General features: G+C 30.6%; 3 protein-coding genes across 3 annotated transcripts; all 3 read right to left on the bottom strand.

Annotated features, from left to right (window-relative positions):
- Window positions 1-3,407: 3,407 nt before the first annotated feature.
- Window positions 3,408-6,998, bottom strand: LOC112706593 (probable hydroxyacylglutathione hydrolase 2, chloroplastic). The gene is made up of 8 exons (XM_025757975.3): window positions 6,651-6,998; window positions 5,968-6,150; window positions 5,631-5,834; window positions 5,327-5,450; window positions 5,132-5,232; window positions 4,447-4,521; window positions 3,951-4,049; window positions 3,408-3,865 (listed from the first exon to the last, which is right to left on the bottom strand). Exons 1-8 carry the CDS (start codon window positions 6,702-6,704, stop codon window positions 3,719-3,721), a joined length of 987 nt encoding a protein of 328 aa, XP_025613760.1. The 5' UTR covers window positions 6,705-6,998; the 3' UTR covers window positions 3,408-3,718.
- Window positions 6,999-9,236: 2,238 nt separating this feature from the next.
- LOC112706592 (uncharacterized) lies at window positions 9,237-13,582 on the bottom strand. Its single transcript, XM_072200921.1, has 4 exons — window positions 11,820-13,582; window positions 11,356-11,664; window positions 11,167-11,258; window positions 9,237-10,412 (listed from the first exon to the last, which is right to left on the bottom strand). The coding sequence occupies exons 3-4, from the start codon at window positions 11,250-11,252 to the stop codon at window positions 9,551-9,553; spliced, it is 948 nt and encodes a 315-aa protein (XP_072057022.1). The 5' UTR covers window positions 11,253-11,258; window positions 11,356-11,664; window positions 11,820-13,582; the 3' UTR covers window positions 9,237-9,550.
- Window positions 11,347-12,806, bottom strand: LOC140174686 (uncharacterized). Its single transcript, XM_072200177.1, has 3 exons — window positions 12,711-12,806; window positions 11,784-12,659; window positions 11,347-11,664 (listed from the first exon to the last, which is right to left on the bottom strand). Exons 1-3 carry the CDS (start codon window positions 12,804-12,806, stop codon window positions 11,347-11,349), a joined length of 1,290 nt encoding a protein of 429 aa, XP_072056278.1.
- Window positions 13,583-21,008: the final 7,426 nt, after the last annotated feature.

The raw sequence follows: 21,008 nt of genomic DNA, 5'->3' as shown, positions 1-21,008 counted from the left end.
CATAAAGAAGTAAGAAGAACTACAAAAATTTATTGTAAAAATAATAGTTACTATTATCTTTTTATAGAAGAAAATAAAAGATAGGGTTAGTAAAAAAGTAAATAAAATGTCACCTAATTTTCCAAATACAACAAGCAACCATGAACATAAAACGGAGAAGCTACAAATTTTAGCTTCTGCTGAACGTGCGTTTAGAAGCAGAATCAATTATGCGTTTAAGAAGATAAAAATAGCCAAACAAAAAATTAAAACTTTCAAGAAGCTCAAACGTACTTCTCTCCTCCTCAACGTATTTGCCAAACACACCCAAAATATTCAAATATTAATTACTCAAAAACTTTTCTTTTTTCTAACTCTAATTATCTTGATTTTTTTGTCCCTTTCAATTTTCACTATCTGACTCCCCAAACGTCAACCCTTCCTCCTCTAAATCTCAATCCTCCACTAATGTTAGTAAAAGTTAAATCATCTTGCACTATATTAAAACTTTCATAAAATTAAAACTACAAAAATTATAAGACAAAATTTTTCTTTTAGTTAAAATTGAAAGCTATAAGATTAAGTTAGTTTTGATAAAACAAATAAAGAAAAAATCATGAAGTATCTATATGACAAGTTACATTCAGCACCTCTATACTAAAAGAATCATGAATTTAAAGCTTTAAGTTAATGACTATACATAAAAAATTTGAAGCAAATTTGAATAAGAAATTTGACTAGTCAAATTTTTACTAGTTTCATAAAACTTAATTGTTATAAAAATTATTATTTTATTATATATATATATATATATATATATATATATATATATATATTGTGAATAATCTTCTTATATGAATAAAAACATATACAAAATAATTTTATCGTTCGAAAGTCATCTTTTATGAGTATAAATTTTAATTTTGTTTTTTCACAAATAAATTTATTAACATTTATAACTTTTATTAGTAAAAATGATAATTTACTCCAAAAAAAAAAATAGCCATTAGAAGAGCAGGCAGAGAGGATCATATATGATTCGTGTTCAATTAGTAATGTTAATGTGGGACTTTGGATTATGATTTTAGAAAATATTATTACTATCATCTGAAACTCAAAATTCTATATATAGGTGCAGGCATATCCATTACTTACACGTAGATACATTATTAAAGGACCCGATTAGGATGCATGTGATTATATGATGTTGATTTTGTAAATCTGTGAATAAGTATGCACGTAGATACATTATTAAACGACACGATTAGGATGCATGTGATTTTGTAACCTGTCAATAAGTATGTTGGTACTTTGCAACTAACATCGTAATGTGTCTACATTCTTTTTGTTTCCCTTCGCACACGTAAAATCGTGTTCATTTTCTCCCATGGAAAATTATTGTGGATTGTGGCAGATAATAAAACATATCCCAAAAAGTTGAAGCCTTAGTTCCTCAGCTCCTCCCTCCAGTTGTTGCAATCAAAAGAACTTTTCAATGTTGATAGGGTAGTCACTTAATTATTTATGAGCAATGCTAGGGCCAGCAATTTTTGTGATTGTTAGCCATCAACTAGCTATCAATGATGATTTAATAGTGTGAGATTGGTGTGAGATTTCATCCAATGGCTCACATTTCTCTACTGGTTACATGCTGGTCAAAATTCAATAAAACTGCTGGTCCCCTAGTCTTTTCCATTATTTAATACATATTGTCCTTAATTCTAGAAGAAAAATAATTTCATTTTCATGTGCAATAAAAAAGAGTTATCATATATTATTATATCAGCAAAAATAAATAATTTTTAAAATTTTGTTCTTTTTTACTAAAAATAAGGAGAGTTAAACTTGCGATTTTTAAGTGAGTATAAAAAGACTATATCATGTTGGTTATAGTTTGTTGATAAATAATTTTTAAATTTATTATTTAAAAAATCATTTAAACATATAAATTTTATGAAAGTAGATCTTTCAGTGCCATCTAAAAAAAATATAAAAAACTTGCATTTGATTTACGTTTTTATTTTTCAGTATTTTCTATTTTTTAAATTTTGTAAAAAAAAATAAAAATATTATATAAAAACAGAAAATAAAATTTTATTATTTTTACTTTTTTCTTTTTACAAAATATAAAAAATAAAAAATATTAAAAATAAAAACACAAATTAAACCCATGCTAAACCCATAGATTCTAGTATTCTACCACCCACCCAGAGATCAAACAATTCTTTCAACAGCAATGCATGGATTCTTATTATATTTTAATTTTTAATTCGACCACACACAACTTTGACCTGCATTAAAGAAATAGAAATAAAGATGCACGCACAAAAAGTCAAATAATAACCATAATTAAGGAACTCTATTTAATAGCAAGTTATATATAGTCAATGCAAATAATGTTGTATCCTTCAAAATATTTGAAAAATAATAAAAAAAATTAATCTAAAATAATTCAGAACTACTTTATTTTATATTTTTAATTACTGTTAAATATTTAATAAATTACATAACAAAATTTTAAATGATTATTTTTACTTTAGATTATTATCTTCTTAAAGTTGTATACATGCATATCTTATAAAAACAAAATATATTATACATAAACATACATACTTTTCTAGTTAAATAAGTCTATAAGAAAAATAATATAGAAATGGCTAATGATTGTAATTTATAAAATTGATTTTACTATAATATATCACTATTAATATAGAGATTTTAAATTCCTGACTTTATACGTGACTTTGAATTAGCTATTATAAAAAAAATTGATAGCCAATATAAAGAGATGATTACTTTAACTATAAAACTTTTAAAACAATAAGTAATTTAATAAAAAAAATATGCAAAACATAATTATTCATAATTGAGTATTTATGTAAGAAAATTATTTACACTTATTATGCATTACGAGTAACAAATATATACAAACTTAACAAATTAATCCGTTTTTCATACATTATATTTGAAAATAATTATGCTAAATTTATACTATAAAATCAGTCACTAATATATAATACATATTAAAATATAAAATACATATTAAAAATATAATCATATTAGATGTATACTAAAATCAATTACTAATATAAAATATATATTAAAATAAAAAATATATATCAAAAATAAATTAAATAACACATATTTGTACATAGCTAATTTCACTAAACAAATAATATTTTTATTAAATTATATATATTTATACATAAATACTGAAATACATAATAATTAATTTTGATATACATATAATATTTTTTATTCAATAATATGGAGTGATAACTTTATAACGAAACTTAAACAACATATAATATGGAGTGATAACTTTATAACGAAACTTAAACAACATATGTATTTATACATAACTGATTTTAATATACAAATAATATTTTTGTTAAACTATATATAGTTATATATAAATACATAAGAACTGATTTTAAGAGTTGATTTTTTATTGGAAAATATGGAGTGATAACTTTACAAGGAAACTTTTTCGAGCACCAACCAACAATGCTAGCATGAGGGAGTGTAAATGCTACTCTTCCAACTTCCTTAGTTCCATGTACCCTCATGCCAACACTACTTAATCTAATTCCTTACAATGACTCACAATTTAAACTCAAAAATCATGTTGAGAATACAGCATCAAGCTTAGATTATTATGACCCAAGTGGATTCATTAAACCTATCACCCTATACAGAATAAGTATCTTCAGGGTTTTGAAATTAAAATAAAAATTTCCTAAAAATTATCCTTTGCTTGCCGAATGACGCCCAGGGCTTCTGCATCGTCGGCCGTATCTGCAATCTTTAATACTCGCCGGATTTCTGCGCTGGACGTTCGAAGGAATGGATTTGTGGCCTTTTCCGTCTTCAGTGTTGTTGGAATCTGGGGAAAATGGTACTTGCTAGTTTGGTTTAGACAATACTAAAGGGATTCCATGAATTTGATAACATCAATTAATGAATCTCACCGTCGGCATGCCCTTGCTTCGAAGGGAAGCTACGTGCGCAGCATACGATTGAAGCTCCTTGTTTCCAGGCTCAATGGACAGTGCAAACTTTGAATTACTCTGCCAAATTATGAAGGCCGAGGGTCAAAGCCGCAGCATATGCACTAAGAAAACAAAGGCAAAGAATATGAATAGTACAACAAGTAACTAAGCCTTGGTAGATTATACGAAACACACAACGCCATTGCGCTCTCTCATAAATCATATTTTTGTTTAAATAATTTATATTTAAATCTCTTCCAATAACTTCCTATAAGGTTTTCTTAGATTTCTTGTTACCTCTAGCTACAGGACTAACTTAACTCAATTGGAGTCTCTGCAAGCCTTCTTTGAGCATGTCCATACCGCCTAAGACAAAATCCTATGACCTAAATCTTAATCCTATCTAGTCTAATTGCGAGTGTGCCCAGTCCTAGCAGTAAAGAATATACGGTATGAAGAGGAAAAAATGACCAACCAATGTATACTCATGTCCACAGTAGATGCTTGTTTCGTCTGGCAAGGACATTATCTTTGTAAGAGACGATTGCATCTGTAACAAACATGGATAAAACTCTCAATAGCTGATAACAACACATGCATTACAAGTTTTCTAAAGTAACTAGCAGCAACGCTACGTAAAATTGGCTAGGATGCTTTTTAAGTAAATCTGCTAATAACATATATTAAAAAAATAAAAGAAAATAAAAAAAGAAAAGCGACAAGAAGAAGAAAATTCAATTCAATTGTATTCTATACTAAGATAACAGACTTAGGGGGGAATTTCAGTATAATGTTCACTATCTAAGCCTTAAGATTAAAGCATGTGTAAGGGTTACAGAAAACACTTTCCTAAACTCATTTTAAACAACTCCGTCATCAAATAAATGTAACGTATATTATGAAAGCATCTACTTTTACAAAGTTGTGATTTGCCCCAAGGGATACTAGTTACTCTAGAATAAGAAATTGTCCCCAGTTACTTGCAATTTATGCAGGAATTTAAAATCTACAAGGACTGCAGACAAAGGGATATACCATTATCTGCAAACTATTATGCCGCATCACAAGGCACAAGATGCATCAACTCATCACTTATGATAAAAATCTCAAAGACTCAAACCTTAGAACAAACTGGAAATATAAATGGCACTCAAATCAACCTGTTCAGGAGTTCCTTCAAAAAGCTTGCCACACGATAAGCTGAACAGAGTGTCTCCGGTAAATATCGCCTTAGATCCAGGAAAGTAAAAGCTTATGTGGCCTGCTTACAATATAAGTAAAAAGATATCATGAAAAAATTGACGCTATAAAAGTAATGAGAGGACTTCATAATGCAAATGGGTGATCAATGCGACCTCGAGTGTGACCAGGTGTGTCCATAACATGCACCTCATGGCCAGCAAACATCCACTTATCGCCATCATTCAAATAGATATCAATGCCAGGAATCCTTTCCTTGTCAATTCCTGAACCAATCACCTACAACGAAATAAAGGAAGCATTGACATTTGTAAAAAGTAGCAGTATCACTTTAAATTTGCTCTTCACATGAGAAATTGTACTTCAAACACATACTACATTATTATAATTATCCCATAATGTTCGCCGAAAATACATATCGCATAGAATAAACTAGATAAGTGAGATAGACAAGGATACCTTTGCTCCATATCTTGCTTTCAACTCTTCATTTCCACCAGTGTGATCATAATGATGGTGAGTGTTGAGTATGTATGTCAAATTTATATTTTTCCTGCTCAATGCATCAATGATAGGCACAGCTTCAGAAGGATCGACGACACCAACAGTACCCGTGTTCACATCATGCAAAAGATAGGCATAATTGTCTCTCAAGCATGGTACCTAAAAATTAAGAGCAATAATCAGTAACATATCAAAAATTCAAGTTTTCTAGCACAGTTTCTTTATATCAGAAACCAAAACCATAACCAGCTAGAGTGACATTATGATGAGGAAGACCTGCTCCCCTCCTCACCAATTCAATCTGCAAGGAGGAAGACATGCTGGCAACACTGCAAAATCGTCCTACTCGGATCGAACGACTAGCTACCCGAAGCGTTTTCAATGGTGTAGAAAACAACCTCATGAATCCATACAGAATGCCTTTTCTAAAGCAAAGTTGTCTTGCATTTGGCCACATACAAAACCCACTTCTCACCTGAATAAAAACACAGAATAACCCAGCATATATTACCATAAAACCAAACATTCACCTCTTAAAGCTCAATCTGTGTGAAAGTAAACAATTCCTGCTGACACAACACACTCATATAGTCATATGCTATAACAACAAACAAACAAATACAAATACCAAATAAACAAATGAACACACAAATTATTCATATTACTTCCAAGTAAAAGAATAGAATCAATGATCTCTCTCTTTAAACATTAAAAAACTAATCTTTCCATGATTTCAGATGATGGGGTGAAACAATTTCTGGCACGGAGAGTACGGTCAGAAAACAGAACAACTTCATATGCGAACAAGAAGCATAGGCGAGGCAAAAAATTAAATTTTTTTTGCTCCACGAGAACAAAAGGAGAAAATTTGAAGGATAGAATCAATATTATGCTGCTACCACTTTCAATTTGACAAGCTAATTACAGCATAGGCATATCACAGAGAGAGAGAGAGAGAAAGAGAGAGAGAAGAACCCTAGAGGGAGGGAAGGTGGCCATGGCAGATGAAGCCCTTGAGAGCATCTGCATCTATGTTTACTACTGTTCTTGTTTGGTTGAAAACCAAGTTGCTGTTTCCTTCCTTTTTCACACCACACTGTCTTCCACCTCTTCATGCATTCATTCGTTTATTCATTTTCAATTTCAACTGTTTTTTATATATAACCTTTTTTGTGAGGTGTGAAATTGGCTACAAAATTACAACACCCACTTGAATTTTAGATTTTAATCCTGTTTATGCATCACACAAAGGCATGAATGAGTATTGTTAATGTATTCCACGTGGACATACTCTCAAATCTTCCTTTGTCACCATCATGGCATGGCATGGCATGGCCCCTAGAATCATCCCTTTTTATATTCTCTACCAAGTTCTCCACTTCTCCCCTTTTTTTCCCTCTTTATTTGTTTTACAAAATATAAATTATATTCATTTTCAATTTTAATTTAGTTTTAAAAAGGATAAATATCATTTTTGGTTATTCATCATTTGCTTGAAAAACAAAACGTCTTTTTTACAATTATTTTTTTAATAAATTTCTAACTATTTAAATAATTGATTTAACCCATAAGAGACTTTTATATACCTAATGTGTTAAGACCACTTAAAAAATAACTAAAAAAAATATATTATATAGTTGTAGGTATATAATATAGAATAAGAACAAAAAGAGATTAGGGGATACTACTTATCACTTTATTTATAATAATTGAATGGATATGTGATAAGTCTATGCTGCTGCTGCTTCTTATTATTATTATTATTATTCTCAAAATTTCAATTTAAAGTTTTAAACCAAATAACTGTATTAATGAGCTTAATTGAGTTGGGTGTGGGAGAAAAACTGAAAATGACATTAGATGGGTGGTCAATGGCCACCAAGTGCTTTATGTGCCGAAAGGAAGTCAAAGAAGAAGAGCATTTAATCCCCATACCTAAGTTAGATAGCCATCAAATGGGAATTGACATAAGATTCATAGATCAACTTGAATTTATCTTGCTTCCATTGTCTTCTATTCTTCTAAGTCCTCACATGCATAGGACTAGAAATAGACAACGTCAAAACCATACTAATTATATAACTTACTGAGAAAAAATAAATAGGTCTTTGAACTTTTAATTTATAGATATTTAAGTTATTAAAAATTTAAAAATATATTTAAGTTTGATTTTTTTAAAATTTGAATATATCGATCTCTTATATTTATTTGGGTATGTTAGACTCAACAAAAAAATCAAACATAATTTTCGTTGTACTGACCTAGTTGATATAGATATACATGTGAGAGAATTTTTAAAATGAGACAAATTAGACTCACGGATCAATGTGTTCAAATTTTAAAGAAGTCCAGAACTTAAATATATTTTTAAATCTTTAAAAACTTAAATATATACGGATCAAAAAATTAGGAATTGATTTATTCTTTTTTCTAACTTATTTAACAAATCTAATACAATTTTGTTTAATAACTTTTTTTTTCAAAAAATAAATGACTACTTATGTAAAAATTATTTTGAGAAAAAGACAATTAAAAATATAAAAACGTCTCGACTTTTTAAAATACGAGGTATTTAAATTCCTCCAAAATATATAAGAATAAATTTAGATGTTTCGTATTTTAGAAAGTAAGAGACATTTTTGTATTTTAATTAGTTAATAATTTATTTATCTTCCAACTAAAAAGTAAGAGAGTCATTTATTCGTTTACTCTATTTTGACAAAAAGACCATGATAGTTGAGATGTAGATATGAATTATGTCATGTAGTTTATAACAAAATAATTAATGAATAAAGATTACAAAAAGAAAAAGAAAATTTTGAAAAAAGAAAAAAAAAAGTAAAAAACTATTGCGTTCATATTCCAAGCTAGTTTACTACTCATTTGACATTGTTGTCAATCTTTTTGTACCTTTTAGGCTTAGGATAAGGTCAAAGCCACATATGAAAAGATGGCAGAAAAGGCCAAAACATGCATGCATTGCAAATGGAAAATATTACTGCTGGTTAAGAAAAACTGAATTCTGAACACGTGGGGTGGGGGAAGTTTCGTTACAGTTTTGAGCTGTGATATAATCTATCTAATAATTCAAAAGCAATCATGCGAATCAAGCCACTCTTATTTATGGACTATGTCTCTTATCCACTATATATAGGCCAGCATATTGCAATTGCAGCTTGGGTCCTACACTCCACAAACATGAAAGATGCCAATGAAGATAGCATTCTGCAATTTACACAGCCCTTTGTATATAGTACACTGTACATACACTTATTTTTCAAAGATCCCACCAATTTTATGTGATGGATCAAAACATGATCATTCTGTTGCAGATGTCACACACAACTTGACATAATCATAGTTCTCCTCTTATTCCTCAACTCTGCTATGTTTGCACTTGTTTGCAAAATGCTTGTTATCATGATTTGGCATAATTTCAATTTGGATAAACTACAAAGTTTTCAGAACATTAGTCTATTAGACTACTTGCATTGACTTCATGAGCATGGTTGTGTACTTGTGTGTCTCACAAAAGATTCCAAGCCTTGGTAACTAACCATATTATTGTGAATCTAAGGGGTGAGTTTGATATAGAGGTGAAAATGGAGCCAAAAAGAATTCAGGAATTAGTTTTACAAGAACACATTGAAGGCAAGTGATTAGGAAAGATTCTCTCTCTGCCTATATCCTCCAACGTTTCACTTCGTATAAATTATATTCAGAGGAAAAAATGAAATAAAAAATCACAAATCACATTTGCTACCTTCCCTAACAAATAATTAGCAGTCAATCTATACCTCAAACCCCATATAGGATTTATGTACAAACAAAGAGTGGAGTCTATTGCACCCTTAAATACCAAACTATGTACTCATTCACCTTTTGGCTTTAGCCTCTGCTGTTTGCAACGGAGGCGATGATTGTGATCCACCACTGAGTGCAGCCGCGGCAGATTCAACGTGTGTAAGAAGATATTCGTATATTTTCTTCCTCAGTCGATCGATTGTATCTGGTGATATCGCTTCTTCCTCATCTTTGCTCGACCCTATCTCATCTAACCAATCATTTACACTCTTTAGTTGAGTGAGCATACCTGCTATTTGGCCATTATCTGACAGGATAGCATCCCCATCAGAGTCCAAGAACCTCTCAACAAATCCCAAAAACCAGTCTCGGGACTGTTGTAGCAGCATTTCAGTCAAATTAACCACCTCACCAAGGCCATTTCCTCTAAACCAATCCGGGAGCGGTTGGACTGGTTGCTTCTGCCCTGTTGCTAACCCATCACCTGGTCTGCGAGTAGTTCCTTGTGAGGTATGCTTCGAGTTAGCTGTTAGACGATGCTTTACAGGGGCTTTAGATGAAGCATCTTCGCTCGAATTTTGTAGGATTAGCATGTGTTGACTTCCTAAAACAGTTTTTTGATTTTGAGAATTAGTTGAAGCTGGAAGCTTGGATGATTGAGGGTCTTTCACAAAAACAGCGAAAGATGACAGGTTGGTTGCAAGGGCTGCCTGGACCCATGAAGCAGCATGTTTCTGTCTCTCTGATTTCACTTTTAGTGCTTCTTCTGCTGTGATCCTTTCATAATCAGGAGATGAACAGTCTAGAACAGGTTTAGATAAGGATTCAGCAATTGTTCGGGTGCTATTCAGGCTAGCATGAAGAACTAAAAACTGCTCTACTGCTGGTTGTGGGTTGTGTTCCTTAGAAGAATTAGTTAGCTCCACATACATACTGCAAAAAACAAACATCGGGAAAAAGTGTCAGCGACAACATAGCAGGTTGCATTGCATTATCAGATTCCAACATAAATGCCAATCAAAATGGTTTAATTTTATTTATGGCCGTACCAGAAATCATGCTGTACATTTAGCAGAATACACGGGTTAAAGTCAACTATATTCTGTACTGAAGTGAAATATAGACCAAACCAAACCACAATTCAATTATATTCTATCAAAATTATGCTTCCAAATTTCAAACCAAACCACAATTCACATTCTAATTAACAGTTTAACGTGAATTACAAACATTCGCATAGTTCTTCACTTTTAGTCTAGATATATCCAACAACTATAGTAGAGATTGTTCGCTTTATTTACTTGTGATTTCAAAATGTTACATTGTTCACTTTGCCTCAATATACAATTTCAATTATCCAACTGTTTCATATTCAATCTTATCAGCATTGTCCAAAGCTTGTATGAATTATTACAGAACTGACAGAAAACAGATTTCTCTGAAAACTATCTTTACTTTTCTGGAACGACACTGATTTACATTTTACCGAAGTTAGCAAAAGGCGTTGTTTAGCGTATATTCTAGAGGTGCTCTCCTTCACAAAAGAACAATATATAAGTAGAGTATCTTGGACTCAAATACAAATACAAATTGCAATTTCAGGTGTGTGAAGTCCGCAATCTTGACCATGTCACTAAATACCTGATCTAAATCATTTCAGCAGTTCAGAACAATTCAACATTCATACCTTAGGCATTGCAGCAAACTATCTGCAGCAGCAGCCTCTTGCATAGCCTCAGTTGCTGCCATCTGCGCTGCATCTCTGTGCTTCATTACTTCCTGCCATAAATTTTAACAAAGAATAAGCTCCTTTCATTTTTCAACACAATTGTCAACTAGTCAAATGCAAAAGGCTATGAGTTTGAAGTCAATATACCCTTCCAAGCTTTGAAATAGATGATGGGAGCGACGACCACTGAACACTTGCATCCGTCACTCTTCTACTATTTACAGGAACTCTAACCAGGTTTCCTGGCAATCCACTGCTAGAAATATCGGCTGCCTTCTTTCCGTTGGAAGTTCTTAGCCTACTTGATTTGTCTTGCTCCTCAACAGTTCCATTGGCACTGGCCTTCTTCACAGACACTTGACTCTTATGTTCTTCCTTAGATGGCTTCGCCGGAGCTTGGATCCTGCTCTCCACTTTAGACGGCAACTTGTCACTCGAAGTACTTCTCCTAGGAGTCTGCCACACCACAAAATGAAAGGATAACATCAAAATTGCTGGATTAACAATGTAAATTACCCATAAGCAAATTATCAAATCAAAAAAAGCATAGAGCATATGATTCAATTCATTCAAACATTTTCAGAAAGTGCAGATTCTAGATTGTAACTCACACTAACTGAACTTCGAGCATCCGACTTGGGATCAAACTTTGCAGGCCGGGGTTTGGGCGAAGACTCTTTTGTCTTAACCTCTATAGTCCCTTCCCAGCTCTTGCGCAGCGCTTTCGCCCCCAATCCAATCCCTTGCACCAAATTCCTTATTGGATTCACCACCAAAGACTCCTTCTTTACAACAGGGGCGGCCTTCTTCCCTGCCTCCACCGCTCCCACCTTCTTCGCCTTCGCCTGCTGGTGCTGCTTCACTCCATTGGCAAACTTCTCAAAGGAGCTTGGCAATGAATAGCAGCTGCTAGGCGAGGAAGGAATCGACCTCGAATTCAAAGACCTCAATCTAGACAAAGATTCCCTCTTCACATCAACCTTTAATGGTGGTGGCTTAGTTGTTTGAGACAAAGACCTATAACTCCTATCAAAACCACCACCAGCACCAACATTTGATCTCTCTTTCTCCTTACTCTTCTTCTCCTTCTCCTTATCCTTATCCTTATCCTTCACAGGAATTTTCCTCGGAGACTTGGATCTCTCAAAGTCAATGGTAGAAACAGAAGAAACACTGTTCTTGTCTTTGTCTTTGTCCTTGTTCTTGTCATTGCTATCAAGAAAACCGAGTTGGTGAGTGGCAACAATGTCTTGAGGGGTTCCAACACAAGGGTGTCTACCAGGGACAGGTCTCACGCCACGAAGAATGGGAACCGGTGAAGCATTTTCCAACCGATCAACGAACACGAACTGCCCTAACTGAATCTTGTCGCTCAGGATGAGATCGTCGTGTTCATCAGGTAGCGACACGTAGGTAGCATGCGACGAATCGGAGACTTTAAGGTAGAACCCCTAGTTGGGGAAGAGTTCTCCGCCGGCCAGCGCCGGCACGATGCTGACCACCTGAAGCAGTGAGGAGCGGTGCTCGCCGGCGACTTTGACATCTGTGTTCATATGCTGAAGGAGCTTGAGAAGGACGCCGGGAACCAGATTCGCCATTGTTGTGTGAAGAAGCTTCAATATGCATCAGTTATTCCTCTCAAATGGCGGAAAGCAAGCTTTTTTCGTTCTGCAAGCACAGATTTTGGTGGCAGAAGCACAAGACTCTCTCTCGTTTGTACCAGAATTTCAGATATAATATTTTTCTCCGCAAAATGGATTAAATATTTGGAATTTATTTTCAGATTTGAAAAATCCAGTTTAGGTAGAATATATACAAAATAGAATACAATCTCGTTACTTAATATAATCAATTAATTAACATTTTTTCGTATTTTTTATCTTTGAAAGAATTTTATTTTCATCAGTATGAAAAAATTTTACATAGATAATCAATAGTCTATTAATATATCTAGCTAATTTTTTAATTCATGGTTAAAAAATATAACTCTTTTTGGAATACATTTTTTTTTAGTCAAAGTAAAAAATAATAAAATATATTTCATGCTCGCAATAATGATAATAATATCAGCAAATAAGACAAGAATCAGGTAAATTATTACTTTCAAGGTATATCAATAACAACAAAAGAAGAAGGAGGGTTTACTTCACGAAGAAAATGTTCATATGGTCTTTTTTTTTTTTAAGTGAGTGGTGGGTACAGCTAAGCTAAGGACTTGAGAAGGAAGGATAACCCACCAATCATGACCCAAAACACAAGGACTAGACTTTTAATAATCAATTAATCTTAGAACTTCTTGCATCAAATGCAAATTCTATAAACAATCATATATATGGTTTTGTATTCTAATAACAATAGTTTTTTTTAGTTTGGTGAATTTGACAATTCTCAATTCTAGATATACAATACATACTCACACACTCTTCATATATTTACTATTTTTTTTTTTCTTCAGTTGCAGTTGGTAGAACTTGAGTATGAAACTTTTGAGATGGGGAGAGAACAGAATGCGGTGTAATTTATGATTCATTGACAATAACAATATTTTTAAATAAGTAAAATTTAACCTAACAAAAGCAAGCTTGCTTGCAAAAAGCCCAAAACACTATGCTACTATATTATTTAGATAAAATATTTCTTTTACTTAAACATTGTCAAAATAGTTTTTTTTTTCCTTTCTCAAAAAGAAAATAAGCAATATAAAATTAAATTTAATTTTGATGTATAATATAAAATCGTTTTATATATACATCTAATTACATAATATCACATTAATAAAAATAATTATCTTTTACATTATAAATAATCATTTAAAAAAACAGTTATAATTATATAACTATATAAAATTTTATATTATCAATATATCAAGATTAAACTGGCATCAAATTTAGAATTGGTGAAAGTGAAATGACTTTTTAAAAGTTAGGATAATGTCAATATTATAAACCCTTGAATGGTACTCTTTTTTCCATGGAATTGGGGGAGAGTTTTGATAGAAGAAAGGGATGGGTGAATGAAGGAGTGAAGAAGGTGTAATAATGTGCATTGCATGATTGAGAAGCAAAGAGCTGTCAGTGTCTGACAAATGCATATAAACACACATGCAATTCCTTCAGGGATTCATCTCATTCACACAACATAATATGAGGGACCTGACCCACTCCTCTTATTGCCATGGTTTTATTTGCTTTCACAAACAAACACATAAAATGTGTGGGGGCACTTGAAAAGCCAAACCTGAAGAGAAGTTTTAAAGCCGAATACAAAGAGGGACAAAAGGAGAACCTGAGTGACGGGGTCTCAAATATGATTCTATTTTTATCACATTCGGCTAAATTGTTATATTCATTGATAAAGAAGTTTGGTTCCATATTTATAATGTTGTATAACGATTATGGTTTAACTTTCTCTCTGTGACATAGCCAATTTGCAAATGGGTGCATGTGCAAGGTAACATTGGTGTTCGGATCAAGGTAATGCTGTGTCGGCTATCTGGAAAAAATATTAGAGGGACTTAGATGAAGAATTGGAACTGAATATTGAGTATAGTGATTAAACATTAGAACTAAAATTTTATTACTGCGATATAGAATTTTAGTTTTTTTAGGTAACATTTATTTTGAGGTATTGAAATAGAAATTAAAATACTGAGATTTAGTATCATGTTTATTGGTTTAGAATTTGGTATTAAGATTTTAATACTTTAATACTTTCAAAAAAATAGAAACACAAGATACTGGAATTTTTAAAAACACAAATTTTGTTTTGGTGACTTTAAAAATATAGATCGAAACTTCAATAACATTTTATATCCAAAATATTCCATTTTAATTAATTAATTTTAACTTTATTTTTTGTGCAAATTAAGTTAGAGTTTCATTTTATTTTGGCCTCTGTCTTATACTTTATAACAAACACACAAATACAATAGATTTATTTCGATTTCTGTCATAGTGTCTCTATCTCTCTTCAATCTCTGTCTCTTTTCTAAACGCTATTTTAGTATTTCTAAAAAATAAAGACACAAATTTAAATTTCTAAAAATAAAAATTAAAATTTTAATAATATTTTTTTTTAAAAATACTCTTATTTTTTTAAATTTTAAATTTACCTATTAATCTCTATATTTATTTTAAACCAATCATAATATTAAAATATAATTTACTTCAATATATTTTATATCAAATATAATACAAATATTTAATTTAATTTTTGTCTTTAGTCTTTGTCTTTTTCTTTCTATTTCTTTCCATTTCAAATACAACCTTATATTATAACGTGGAACAAATTAAATACGACCTTTATTCTTTATTCCATGGCTATAAAGTATAAACCTATACTAACATTACGAAATATATTAAATATTAAATAATAATAATATGGAATATTTTGTCTGCAATGGTTTGGTCATAGGTCATTTGATTTGGTGGCTGGGAGAATTAGGAATGCCGTAACCGAGTTGGGTTACCGTATAGGGATGTAGTGTTGACGAAATTCAAAAAGTATTTCAATTTTGTTCTCAAATCTATGAATTGCACCTAATATTCCTCACCTAATTTTTTTTATTAAAGATAAAAAATTTAAACTCGTAATCTTTTAATTGAGTATGAAAACCTAATTCTTTTAACCGATTAACGATAAGGATAAATTATTGTTACCGTCAAAATAACTTTTAACCTAAAACTAAAGAACTTGGATGAGTTTGATTATGTTTGGGTTTAAAAATCTTGACGTGTAAGTTAATAACTGGATATTCATAAAAATAATAAGACCTACGTTGGTTCGCTTGTTAATTCTGTATTATATCAATTAAAAATATTACGTGTCTAAAAAGATCAACTAATCATTTTATATTTATATATAAATATATATTTTAAATTATATTCTATATAAATGATTAATTTATTGAATAATTTTTTACGTATATACTTATCATACATTCAATTATCATAAAAGAGCAACTAATGTTTTGGGGTAGACAGAATTAAATCCAGTCAACAAAGACTTTTTCCGAGAGTTTCCAGTCAACAAAGATGTTTTCATGGTAAACTAATTACATCCTAAATATAATAAAATATATATATATTTTTACCTTTTTGGACTGGAAATCAAATATTTTATACCAAACCAATAGAGCGAGTAAATAGCAAGCAGTTATGCGATAATATCTAAAAATAATCATTTGCAACTATTGCAAGTATATAACATAATTTTATTTTGAAAAAAAAAAACAAATAGATTATTAATTTTTTGACCCATTATATTTAAGTTTTTGAAAATTTGATTTTTTTAAAACTTAAATACACCGACTTTTTTATTCACTTAGGTATAGAAAAATCAAATGTAACTTATGTTATATTGAGCTAATCGATATACGAATGCATATATAAAAAAATTTTTAAAATAAAATAAATTAGATTTATAAATTAATATGTTCAAATTTAAAAAAGTAAAAAATTTAAATATATTTTTAAATTTTTAAAAATTTAAATATCTCTGAACAAAAGGCTAAAAACTTATTTGTTTTTTTCTCTTTTATTTTTATTGATCAACCTTTCTGAAAACAGCAAAGAGATATGTGTGACACTCTAGCAAACATGTGAATGACATTATGATAGTGTATATGTTTATGGATAAAAATGAGGTTATTCTTAATTACTTTTCTAAGTTGCAACTGTTTTTAGTATATGAGTGTATATGTTTATGGATTTTAAAAAAATAAATGTAGTATTTAATAAATTATCTTTCCTTTTTTATAGATATATAACGTACATTTTATTTCTAGTTTTCCGAATTTTTAATTTGTTTTCTTGAACTAGCTAATAAATTAAGCCAACTAATTTAGAATAGAATTTTACAAAATATATACAATAGAGGTTACGAATTAGAATTAGAAAACTTCTATTCTTTTAATTTTAAAAAAATATAAATAATATCGTAGATTATATAACTAAAGCAACTGTTTTTAGTGCATTCATATTCAAATTGAATTTAACTGTAGAGTGAATTTTCAATATCAAATAGACTTAGACATGATCTAACCAATTCATTTGGGTTTGTCTTTTTTCTTTTTTTTTTTTTTCGTTTTTGTTTAATCACCAAAAATTAACTATGTTGAAATTAAAGGACGGGCAATATAGGTTAGCCAATTAGACAGATAGGTTAAAGTTAGATATCCTCTATCAGACATGTGTAACATAAGGAATCATGTATATTAAAGTAATCCGGTTATTAATGCGCTAATTTGAAGTTAACTAAAGAGAAAGTAACAATTTTAAGCTTCTACATTAACTTCATTGTAATATCAAATGAAAGTTAAAGCAAAAGAATGTATAAGAGAACCATGCATAGAAGTAACATATTAATTTTTTTATTTATTTTTTTACGGTATTTTCTAATTCGACAAGTCAAAAATTAATTTGTTGCGTATTTGAGCTTTATTTAGAGACTCGTTATTAGCCAAGGAGTTATTGCACGCATAAAACCAAATTCAAATTCCTAACATTTAATTAAACAAATTAATAAATTAACTACTAAACCAACCAAAAATTGTCAGATAGAAATTAAAAGACCTGATCCAAAATTTGACATGCTCTGAACAAGTTCTAGGATTAGTTTTCTCATCATGTAATCAATAAACCACTATATTACCTTTTTTTCGTTGATGGTGTTGATTCCTTTTGGTTGCAGGGTCGTTGGTTGATGATTGAAACGTATAATTGCATGTAAGAATCTTTCCCTATCAACTTCTTGTCTATGTCGGTGTTGAAAAATTATAGTTGCAAATGTTGGTTTAGGATTTGAATTGGTCGAGGATAGGGACGAAAACAATTGACCAAACAAAAACTTTAAAAATTTATTTTTTATTTTATTTATGAAAATTCTGGTTAAAATGTTCGATAACCTAACCAATAAAAATTATAAATATCCTGACATATGAAATTAATCGATAAATTAAAATTTATAATTTTGTTATAATAATTCTTACATATGTTACTAACACAAGAGAATATACTACTTTTATTTAAGTGGTGGTTGAGATTTTCGAAAGATGATTTATTCACTATAAAAAAAATTGTATGTTTCTGTAATAATATAAATTTTTTTGAGATAATTTTTGATCAATCTATACCTACAAGAGGGGATCCTTAAAAAGATATTTGTCAACTATAAATCAAAAAGTCACAAGTGAGAGAAAAAATGATAAGAAGATTGGCTATGAAACTAGTGGATGGCAGAATAATCCACTTCTGAGAGGATAATTAGTTACCATGTGGTGTTCTAAAAGTTATTTTTCTAAACCTTTTCTAAGTCTCAAATCTTCAAGGATCTACTATAGGGAATTGTGAGTTCTGTGATGGATTAAAGTGGATTTGGAATTTCCAATGACAACGAGAGTTATTTTAATGGCAACTGGAACTAGTAAATCAGGTTCATGCAGTTCTATAATTAGTGAAACTGACAACTGAGAGGAGAAGACAAAGTGGTTTGAAAATTTGATAAAAAAAAAAAGGGTGTTTATTCTACTAATTCTTTTGTGTATGTGTTGCAGGCAGAAGTACTTCCAACGGATATCACAAGCTATAGCTTCACTAGTACTATTTGGAGAGAATTCGTCCCACCAAGGGTTAAATTGTTTACTTGGTTTGCACTAGAATGATAACATGTGTGTATTATATTATAAGTCTGTTTGAAAGTACTTTTTACCTGTTTACTGGTTGTGAACTCACTTGACAGGTATTGTGTGTTTGGTTGTTCGCTCTTGGAAGGATATGGACTATTCCAGATACGCTCAAACAACACTATGAAAGTTAGACATATATATTAGCAAAAAAGATGGAACGAAAGCGGTGGATGGTTGGTTGGCTTTTTTGCGATCATATAGATAATTTGGCTAAAAAAAAAATAGAATTTTCAGAAATCAAGGTTCAAGTATAGTAGACATTATTAACAGATCCTTTACACCTGTAATTATTAATGGCAAGAGATAATTAGTGATTATTATTTTTAACGTTAAATTTGTTTCTTTTCTTTTATTCCACCTTATTGTGTTGAGCTTTTTTATTTCAAAAAAAAATATACAAAAGAATATAACAAACATTAGTACATGAATGTATATCAAAAAATTTGTACAGTATCTCCTAACCTAATCTAACATATTAAAGACTAATCTGTAACCTAATCTAACATATTAAAGACTAATCTGTCGCTCTATCTTTTCTAATTATCTAAGGCATTTCGAAACATTAATTAAGAGGCAGCAACCGCTCCACGACGCTAAGGCACGGGTCTGGCTTTATTTGGTGTATCAAAGTAGGTAAGCTTCTAGCTAGCTACAGAATTATTTCATATACATAATATATATATATATACATAATATATATATGTGTGTGCGCGCGCGCTATTTCAATAATTTTTATAAAAATAAAAGTATTAAAAGCAGAGTTGGCATGTATTCTTATTTCTTATCTTCACGAGTTCCACACCAATAGTTGAACTGCCAAGTGCCAACCTTTAGGACCATGATTAATGGTGCAATTGTTATACACAACAATACCTTGACTTTTTATTAAATGAAATGGAAGATAAAGCTTAGAATGAAATAAATGAAATGTAGAAAGGGATCATATTTTATAGTCCCACAAACCAAGCCATGAATGAGCCAACCAACATGCTAATAAAATAGTTTAGGGCATAGGCCAAAGTTACACGACAAATATTCTTGGTTTACTATACAATACAGAAGACGAAATGAAGAGATTTATTGAAAGCAATATTAACACACGAAATGTTAATTTGACAATTAAAAGGGAGAAAACAATTTAATTATAAGAAAACAAATTTTAAATTGTTCTTGCCACTTTTTCCTCTTATAATTGTTGAGAAAATTCAAACTTTCTCTATTATTGGTTGTTTGCTTTCTTACAAGTGTCAAATTAGTATTTCCTTTCTGGAATCAATGGGCAAAATTATGGAAGAGACTTGTTCAAGCAATGGCTTAAATGCTAAGAAGTAAAATCCTAAAATTATTATTACAGAACTAAAACAAAAATAGTGATTAAGTAGGATTCGTAGGTTGCGGGTAACCGCCAACATAACTCATACTCCATCTTCATACCACAATTCCAGTGATATTGGGATTTACAAGTAGTGCTAATATTTTGTTTAGAAATAATAGTATTATTAACCATAAAAGTTCACTTGTGAAGTGTGAACTATCTTACAGTTAAGAGACCATACGAGAACCATTATGAATATTCTCAAATCTGTTAAAAATATTTATAAACTCAAGTATGTTTCATCCAAATCAGTTACAAGTTTCAACACTGTTGTGTCCGATACCAACAAAGACGCCCTCTTACAGGCATAGACCACCTTTTTTTTTTTGAGTAAAGTGACAAATAAATATTTCAGACAGATTAGTCTTTAAAAAAAGATACCAATAAAATCCTTCAAGATAACAAACATAGACAAATTAGTTCAAATTTCTACCCTAATTATAGAGGCTAATTCGAAGGTAGTGTGTGCACATCTACTGTTCTAGAAGATTTAACTATAAATCCTCAGGGATTAATTTATTAATTTACTCTTTTTTTTTTGTTAGAATGTGTGTTTCCACTTTCTTGTTGAAACAGAGAAATAAAAAAAATGTGGATAAAATGGATTCTAGTGTATATCTCACACGGCCTTCTACAGTTGTTTTCAGATGCAAGTTTCAGTAGCTGGTTTCTATTGAGTAAATTACTGGAAGGAATGCAACTTTAATCGCAAATCTCAATGCCAAAACGAAGAAACTGGAA

Source organism: Arachis hypogaea, chromosome 8 (assembly GCF_003086295.3).
Source record: "Arachis hypogaea cultivar Tifrunner chromosome 8, arahy.Tifrunner.gnm2.J5K5, whole genome shotgun sequence".
NCBI lineage: Eukaryota > Viridiplantae > Streptophyta > Magnoliopsida > Fabales > Fabaceae > Arachis > Arachis hypogaea.
The sequence above is the reverse complement of the archived record's forward strand: the minus strand, read 5'-3'. Positions and strand labels throughout refer to the sequence as shown.